This window comes from Desmodus rotundus, chromosome 2 (assembly GCF_022682495.2).
Source record: "Desmodus rotundus isolate HL8 chromosome 2, HLdesRot8A.1, whole genome shotgun sequence".
Taxonomy (NCBI): domain Eukaryota; kingdom Metazoa; phylum Chordata; class Mammalia; order Chiroptera; family Phyllostomidae; genus Desmodus; species Desmodus rotundus.
In genome coordinates this window covers 56313518-56323419 of record NC_071388.1, presented here as the reverse complement: position 1 = coordinate 56323419, position 9902 = coordinate 56313518, and the positions used below count along the sequence as shown (strand labels likewise).

The 9902-nt window shown below is 37.8% G+C and overlaps 1 protein-coding gene and 1 pseudogene across 1 annotated transcript; both read left to right on the top strand.

The window, feature by feature from the left end:
- The first annotated feature begins 6039 nt into the window (after positions 1–6039).
- Positions 6040–6366, top strand: LOC139440748 (deoxyuridine 5'-triphosphate nucleotidohydrolase, mitochondrial-like). The gene has a single exon (XM_071220768.1). It carries the CDS (start codon positions 6040–6042, stop codon positions 6364–6366), a length of 327 nt encoding a protein of 108 aa, XP_071076869.1.
- Positions 6367–6429: 63 nt separating this feature from the next.
- LOC112300934 (N-acetylgalactosamine kinase pseudogene) lies at positions 6430–7646 on the top strand (annotated as a pseudogene).
- The last annotated feature ends 2256 nt before the right edge of the window (positions 7647–9902 follow it).

Below are 9902 nucleotides of genomic sequence, written 5' to 3'. Positions count from 1 at the left end.
TGGCAAGAAGTATTCAGAGTGATGGAAAGCAAGGACCTACAACCAAGATTATTCTATACAGCAAGGTTATTTAGATTGCAAGGGCAGTGCTTCCCAAACAAGGTAAAGCTAAAGGAGTTCATCATCACCAAGCCATTATTACATGAAATGTTAAAGGAACTTATTTAAGAAAAAGATGATCAAAACTATGAACAGTAAAATGGCAACAAATTCACAACTATCAACAACTGAACCTAAAAAACAAAAACAAACTAAGCAAACAACTAGAACGGGAACAGAATTATAGAAATGGAGATCACATGGAGGGTTATCAGTGGGGAGGGGGATGGAGGAGAATGGGGAAAAGATACAAGGAATAAGAAGCATAATTTGTAGGTACAAAATAGACAGGGGAAGGTTAAGAATAGTATAGGAAATGAAGAAGCCAAAGAACTTATATGTATATCCCATGGACATTAACTAAGGGGGGTATTGCTGGAGGGAATGGGGGTACCAGGAGGGAGGAAAAGGGGAAAAATGGGACAAATATAATAGCATAATCAATAAAATATACTTAATTAAAAAAATGGCTGGACTTTTTCCAAACAGACTCATTATATATAATGTAGCCCATTCATAAACTGAATAAAGGATGTGTACAAAGATTGCTTAAATTAGACGAGTTGAGTCTTTAAGAATGCCCATGGGTATATATTTCTCCTTTTGTTAATAAAAAGTCATAAAATACATATTTATAGACAGGTTATATGTATTGTTAGAAGATGACCAAATGGATTATTGATCTGGTCTATTTGTTCTTAAAGCACACATTTACCACTGATAGTAATCTTAACAAGAGGGCAGCATTTGTGGAAAATTCAAGAAGAATATCATCGTTTGGAGAGAAGAACAAATTTTTAAAAAGCTTGAGATCTGCCACCATTATGTATGCATTGAACTTGACAGATATTGATTCTATCATTTAAAATTCTATATTAATAGTTTTATAAAAATTAAAATGCTTTTCCTGTCTGTAGTACAGATTTGCCTGATTGAATTTTTATAAACTTTTCTTTTAGTGTTATAATGTGGCACTTCCTAAGTACCTTTACTGGATGAAGGTTAATGCATTTTCACAGTGCTACCTGTGACATATTTTAGATACAGATAGTTGAGTTCTGCTCTGTTTATCAATATCACTGCTTTTGATTGTACAAATAAAGTTATATGTTTCTAAACCATCCTCCAAAAACATTCAGAGCATGTGGATTTTTTTCTTTTTTATAGAAATTAATTAGTTTCTTGCAATTGCCTTATGTGCCTCTTTGAGTTGGTTTATATTCAAACTGTTGTTTTCAAAACAGAAAAATCTGTGATTATCTGGAATTAAAAATGTAAACAAGAGATCCCCAAGCTTCAAATCATGCAAATGATAATATTCGTGACAGTTTACAACTTCTTTTCCCCCAATGGGAATATCATGTGTGGTTTATTGCAAGCCATCAAGGGCAAAGCTCTCAAAAATTGCAATATGGTGTCTCAGTAGCTGTCACAAAACTGAGCTCAATCTGATAGGTTGCAAAAAAGCCCAGAACAAACAAAAGAAAATGCACTTAATATTTTGAAAATACATTAGTGTGCACAAATCAGTGATATTTGCTAGATCCAGTGCTTATGTCCTGCTGCAGGGGCAGCTTTAGAAATGCTTCAGGATATTGTACACATTGTAGCACATTTCACAGCCTCCCACAATGCATTGGCTTTTGATATTGGTACACAAATCACATTCTCTTTGGAGCACAGAGGCTGTCCTGTTTACATTGCTAACAGATCTTTGGTTACATTCTGGCCGTAAGGGTGCTATTTTGAATAGAACAGGGAAAGATGTTCTGTGCTTGTCCTTGCATTTCTGTGGAAGATATTAGATTGCCATCCCCAGCACAGTTCATAAACAAGCGGAGAACATCAAAGGTTATTGAATTACAACCTGCCCAGCCCAGATTACACACCTCAAAAGTAAATGTTACCTCAGTGAAAACTCTTCTGAACTTCCAAATAAAATAAAATTCAAGTGTCCAAATATTTCCTTTAGAGCTCAGACATTTTGTGTAAGAATGCTTTTCGACAGTGATTTTACAATGATTGGAGGATTAACCCTATACTTATTCAGTTATGTGCAATCCTTACACTGTTTGGCACAGTTTTGCTCATTCTCATTTGTTCTTCACACGTACAATCCTGCCACATATGCTCTGCACTTGTATATGGAAATACTGGATGTGCTATAAAAATGTTTTTTATTACATTTAGCATGTACTGTGTATGTTAGAATTTAGGCTTATTGTTCTGTAATATGAGAATCAAAGATCATAGCACAGGACACTTACAAGCACATTAGTTAGCCCTAATGAAGTCTTATTTCTAATCATTCCCAACTAAGTCTGTATTATTGATATACACATGCTTATACACACACACACACACACACATATGCACTACCTAAATGACTGACCCACTTCAAAACAAAGGCAACATCAAAGTGAGAGAGATTCTGACAAGAAATCCTGTTTATTATGTTTACTCGTGCCCCTCACAAACTAATTCCAAAGCATGCCTGTCCTGCCCAGCTTTGTATTTCCACCATGAAAACACATCTGTAAGAACGAGAATCTCTTCTATTGGAAATGCACCAAATCATGTCACATAGTATCCTCAAGTTTATATATCCAGTGCAGTTATTTGGGAAGGTTTCCAAAAATCTAAAGAATTTGAGAGAAAACATCTTTCCATTCTCAAACTTTCAGTTGTTTAAAGTCACTCTAACTGGACCCGGCAGCCTGTTTCCATCACTCTCTACTGCTAATCTCCACGGCCAGTGAGTCTTCAGTCTCAGGCAGTGCACACCCATGGTCATATTTCACCACCTCACTAGCCTGTTCCCCAAACTGAATCCATCGCTCCCTCACCTGTGACCTTACAGCACCATTCACACACCCCATTGTGACATCTACCAGACTATTTTACAATTACACATGATGCGTCTGTTTCCTCAGAGAGTGCAGAGTTTTTGAGAGCAAGGCCATACTTCTCATCTTTTATCTCGAGCACCTAGCAGAATGCCCGGTACATAACCAGTAGCTGATATCAGTAAACATTGATTAAATGATCGAATCTCAGCCCAAATCTGCTTTCTTAGTATCTCAATACCTCAGGAAAACTATTATTGTCTAAAATTGCATGGTGTTGACCAATGTTATATTTTCAAAATATGATTTCCAAATGAAGAAGATAAAATATGCTTATGTTTACATTACAATTTTTGAAAATAATAATTTGTGTAGAACCTCTAAAGTTTGTGGTAACATATTTAAAATCAAATTTAGTAATGATATTCTGCTATACATCTATTAGCATGCCTAACATAAATAACTCTGGCAAACCTATTGGAACTCCCAAATATCACTGATACAAATGCAAAATGGTACAGACACTTTAGAAGACAGGTTTGTCAGTTTCTTATAAGTCTTAACATATACTTATCACGTGACACAGAAGTTCCACTCCCAGATAGCTACACAAGAGAAATGAAAACTTATTTTCACACAAAATTTATACACTAATGATTAGAGCAGCCTCTCTTCAATCTCCAAAAACTAGAAACAACCCAAATGGTTTTCAAGTGGTGAACAAGTAAGCAAATCATGGCCCATTCCTTAAATGGAATACTACTCAGTGATCCATAAAACAATATGAATGTTTTTGCATTATGTTGCATTATATAAAATAATGCATTATTTTGAATGAAATAAGCCAGTCCCAAAGGCCACATACTCTACGATTTTATTTGTATGACTAATGCTATCTAAGAGATTACCACAAAATCAGCAACTTAAAGCAACATTCACTTATTAGCTCTTTCTTCTGTATGTCAGAAGTCTTGGGCAGATTCAGCTGAGTTCTCTGCTTGAGATCTCACAAGGACAAAGCAAGGTGTCATCTGGGATGGGTTCTTACCTAGACATTCTGGAGAAGAAACAACCTCCAAAATCATTTAGGTTGTTGGCAGAATTCAGTTCCTATGATTGATTGTAGGACTCAGGTGTTCAGTTCCCTGCTGCCTTCAGTGGAGAGTTGGGCTGTGCTCCTGGAGGCTACTTTCAGGTCCTTCGACATGATCTCCTTCAAAAGTCGGGCAGCAGTTACCGTGAGTCAACTCCCTTCTTGCTTCACATCTCAGATTCCCTGTTCTGTCATGAGGCAGAAATCCTCTGCTTTTAAAGGGCTTGTGTGATTAAGCCCACCATACAATGTAGCATGATCACTGGGAGTTTTCATGACCTGGGGTGAGTGCCATCTTAAAATTGTGTCTCTCACAACTTTCTGAAAAAGGGAAAACTATAGGGAAAGAAAGCAGTTGTGTGGTTGCTAATGGTTACTTGTGGGGAAGGGTGACTACAAAGGGACAAAAGGGACAGTGATAGAAAATTTGGGAGGGTGGATGGAAATGTTCCATAGGGTGACTTTGGTGGTAGCCAGATGACTATATGAATTTCTCAATACTCTTAGGACTGTACACCAAAAATAGTAAATTCTACTGTTTGTTAAATAAAAATAAGTTGAAAAAATAGACCAAGTTCCAAGAAGTCTCTTTCTTCTGAGTTACCTTAAATATCATTCTAAGTGAATCTAAACCTGAGTTCTTTCTATTCTTGGTCATCTTGGGTGCTATCTAAAGGACAAACATAAATAAAGGACATACTAATCTACAACAACATGTATTCATTAGAAAACACCATATATTTCATTAGGAGAAAATAGGAGAGTCCTTTAATCATACATTACATCTCCATTCTATCTCGTTTTTACTAAGAAATCTTGTTCAACTTTCAAAGCTTTAAAAGAAGCCCTTTTTTTTCATTACTCCAACCCCTGATTGTTCTCTCTTGTAAACATCAAAAATAATGCTTGATTTTTTGCCATCAGTTATTTCTTGTATGAGGACTTCTTTTTCTTCTCTATTTTGGATACTGGTTCCTTCAGGGTGTAAACCCTGAAATCGTAATGACTATTCTCCCTTTCTAACATCTGTATCCAATATATATTCAAGTCTTATCCCCTGGACCACAGAAATACCTCCCACATTAATTTCTCTCTTCTCTTCCCACCGTATTCATTCAGGAATTCATTGCTTCTTGATGAAATCATTGTTTAAATCCATCTTTAGTTTCTGTTTTCATTATCAAGCATTCTATTATTTTACTATTACTGCTACCAATCTAACCAATCTCAATAACTGACCCAATTATTTAATTTTCTTCCTCAAAAATTTTAACACAATTTCTCACACATTTTCCTAATTGAATAAAGTTTAATCTTTCTAATCCTGGCAGTTATGACTCCCCCAACTCTGGCTGAAGCCTTCCTTTCTAGTTCTATTCTCTTTTATATATCATATACGACAAGATTTTACAAAAACCATGCCTGCAATATTTTCACTATATTCCTGTTGTTTCTTCAATCGGGCACACAAGTCTCCTATTATAATCTCCTACCATATTTAAGGCCCCAATGAAAAGGAATTCCTTCTAAGTCCTTGGTGTCTCACCCCTCTCAACCAAAAGTGAATCTCTTTCCTCTCAATATTCACATTTTTTTGTAGAAGAAGTGAGCCGTAGAAACGATGGGTTCAGGGAACAAGTTATAGAGGAAAAATAAAGGCCTTTGGAGCCTAGGAGGAAGAGTGAAGCAGGAAAAACAGGCCTAAGGGAAAAGGGTGGGGAAAGACAAAGGTGTGCTCTGTAGAGAGACAGCCCAGAATTTTTCCTTTAGTATCTTAATCATAGTCAATAAATTATAATCACGTTAAATTTTTGTGCTTGTCTTATTTCTCCCTATTCACCTTGAAGTTCCAAACATTCTTCTGAAGTAAAATTGGGTAAGGAAAGTGAACCTGTTGTCTTGTCCAGTCTAAAGTGCAACACTGAGTGCAGTTAATTGTCATCGGCATTTCTATGTGATTCCTCTGCTTTTGGCAGCCCTGACATTAGAACCTGGGGAGCGATGGCTGTGGGCAGCGCCACTCTGGAGGCACCTGTCATCTCCCCCAGCAAGTGGTCCCCACCTGCAGAGGAAGGCAGCATGAGCCTCCACTTAGATGGCTCTCTGCTCTCCACAGACACCACTGCTCCAACCGAGGGGTCCTTGTGGGTGGGCTATGACCTGTGTAATGTCTATGACTGCACAGTACCACCTATGGAGAAAACCCTTGTGCAAACCAACATTGAGATAGCTCTTACTTCTGGGTGCTGCAGAAGAGTAGCTCCACGTTCTGCCTTGGGTGCAAAACATTTCAGAGAAGTGGGAGCTGGTGTCATAGATGCAGACTAGAGAGGAAGTCTTGGTATTGTACTGTTTAATTTTGGCAAAGACAAGTCAGAAGGATAACACATAAATTATTGTGGATATCCTGTCCTTCTTATGGTTATAAAATAAGACATGTTAATAGCTCAGAAACCTGTGAAAATGTACACTCTGCAACTGGCCACTACAAATCTCTTACACACATGCTTCAATATTAATGCTAACAATGTTCAGATTGACAAAACCAAACCTCTGTGGCACAACTATTTTCTATGTGAATTTAAAGGAATTCAGGACTACTTTGGTCTTAGTAACCGAAACTGGAATGAAATGCTTGGTGGACACAACCATCCCTCCCAGTCCTGGCCTCTCCAATTCCAGTGCTTTGGTATGTGGTGCTGGCTTGGTGATGCTCACAGTTTGGGAATGAACCCATCCAAGGTGAATCTTGCAGAAATCTGTGCCAAGGGTGAATGTTATATTGGCACCGAAGGAGGAGAGATGAACCAGCCCATATAATGTCTTGCAGGAGAAGGAACTGCACAGCTGATAGAATTTAGTCCTCTGACAGCAACTAACGGGAAACTGCCAAGTGGAGTAGTATTTGATTGCTAATGTTTGTATGGAAATGAATAAGGCAGCAACTTCTGATTTTAACATCAGAGTGATGGAGTGTCTGCTGGCTGGAAAGCTCTTGATTAAGAACAAAAACCTGCAATGGGATAAAGTACTGTGGCTACAGGAGGTACAGGCAACCTAAAGGTCAGTCTGGAAGAAATACTCTTGATCACAGAGGATGCTCATCACCCTGAACCCCATGTCTCCAAGGAAGTTTGCAGGTGTCTAGAAATTACCTTGCAGGGACTCTGAACACAAATCTCAAGTCCAGACACTCAATATGTGCTCACCTTCAAACTCTACCAGTGGGCAAAGCATGTACACAAGGGAGAATGAGTGAGTTCCTCAATTTAAGAAGCTGTGTGAAGAGGCACCTGACAACATGGTCCAGCTGCGGGGGAGTTAATGAACCAGAGCCACGTGAGCTGCCAGGACGTATATGAAAGTAGCTTCCCTGAGCTGGACCAGCTGGTGGAAATCTGTCAGAAATTTGGGGCTCAAAAGTCCTGACTTACTGGTGCAGGATGGGAGGCTGCACAATATTAATAGTACCTGCTGACAAGTTGCCCAGCTTCCTAGCAAATGTGCATGAAGCTTATTACCAGAGGAGCAACTGAAGCCTAGCACATGAGCTGAGTTTGTTTGCTACCAAACCTGGACGTAGGGCTTTGTTTTTTCTTGAAGTTTAAACAATGTAAAAAAAATCTCAGAAACTATGTAGGGCATTCAGGGACTGGCAGGACTTCTTATGCCACAGTAAATTAATCCTTTCTGTTTTGTAATATGGTGAACAGTTGCTATTATTAAGATGTGTTTCCAAATAAATTGTCAAGATCTCTCTGTGCTTCATAATAATTATTTTCCATCTTAAAATATTAGAGCCAAAATTATAGTTGGACAGGTCTCTTAAGAATGAGTCCTGGCCAAGTGGCTCAGTTGGTTGGAGAATCATCCTGTACACTGAAAGAATGATTCACTAGGATTTATGGACTTAAATATTTTAAAAGATGAATTGTAAAGTGTACTCAATACAGATCTCATGGGTTGGACTTAAGTTAAAAGGACTGCTACAATTAAATGGAAAAAAAAATAAAATTAAAGAATTGTTGATTGGGTTCATTAAAGTATGTATTTATAGTAATGAATTGTTTTACAGTTAATATGCCCAAGTTCAAACAGAAAGGATAACAAAACAATTTCCCCAGTGGACTAAATTGTCAAGGTCTGATGGAAGGGAGAGGAGGGACATCACTGCTGTCTCACAGTAGATGGCTTAGCCAGAGACTAAGACTATACAGCAGAGATGCTGCTGAATATTGCAAATGCATTCTTCGGCTACACACAAGGCAAGTGCTCTGAGCGGGTGGAGAACAGACACAGAAACTCAGGTCTGGAGAGTGGCCTGGTTTTTGTCTCCGAACTTATGTGAAATTAGGTAGAGAACAAATAATGAGGTTTAACATTGGCTTAATTGAGGTAAGTATTCATCTGCAAATATGAATAAATAGAGAGGCAGTAATAAATTGAGATTCTGTACATTTGGTAATATTTCCTTACCTAACTGGCCTTATTCTTTTCCATAGAATAAGAGAGGGAGGAGCCTCACTTTTAGGATAGATGTCTCCAATAAGATATGAAGGACAAATTAATTACCAGTCATCATAGGACTACCAGGATGCTAAAGTAAGGTCTTTCTTACTTTTAGCCAAGACCTCAAACTTAGGGAACAAGTGTTATAAATGCTGAAGTACCCCAAAATGTGGGGCTTAGGTCACTTGGGCAAGACTTGTAAAAGAAGGTGATTAAAAACAATTCTGTAATTCTGACCATAATTTTTTTAATTAAAAAAAGTTCCAATAATTAAAGATGGGAGGAGCAAGGAAAATGGTTGTTTCTGAAGAAAAATTTCTTACTGAAAAAACTTCTTACTGAAGTTTTCCTTACCATGAGGAAAAGGTGGGGATAGAAAAAAATGTGAAGGGACCACTCACAGGGAACTTAACATCTGTCTTCTAGAATCAGAAGGCATTTGACCTGCACATGGGAAACTAAAAGGCTAAAGACTATGACTAGAAGGGTCTGTGTAGCAGACAAGCAGAGAGACGATGGCTGGGAGAAAGAATCACATGACAGATGCAAAGCTACAAGTTTCCCATAGACCAAATGTAGATCAGGTGAGAGGAAGCCAGACTCAGACCAGCCTGAAATAGATTTTCTAAGACATTCCTGGAGTGGTGATGGAGCCTTTTCAGTGACAGTCTGTGTGGAGTGGACCTGCCATACCCTGAGGGCTAAAGTTGTAAGCAGCTAGCCAAATGGAAACTTGATCACATTAGATCATTGCAACCAGAGGATCTTGGCAGGGTATTCTCCAACTAATTCATACAATCACCATCTGGGAGAATCAGAATTAGAAATCTGGGGTGTCCTTCCTAAGAACAGCATCATTAGATACATTAACATCTTCAAATAAGATTTTTACTGATTTGAACTTCTTTTCCTTTTTCTCCATCTGTGTAAGAATTAGAAACTTCAACAAGCAAGGTAAGTAGATACAGGATGGAAGGGTTAAAAGCAAGGAACAAAGATATAGCCAACCATGCCCTTTCTCTTTTTTGCCCTATGTCTAAAGTGGTACCAACATGGAAAGAGAAAGCTTTGATTTTATGTGATTTTATGTGAAAGTTATCAAGTTATTTTATGTAAAATAACTTAATAACTTTATTAAGTTATTTTTAATATTCCCCTAGCTGGGACATTTTTATAATTTCTACCAAAAGTGATGGATTATAGACACTATTATCTAAGGATGTCCATAAAAAGTTATATTTGTTTGAGATTTCATCCAAGGAGCAAAGAAGAACCAGTCTGGAGAAGCAATTTGAATGATTGAATAATTAATGATAAAGGGAGTAGAGATAGCAGGGAGAGGGGAGGGAGAGTTC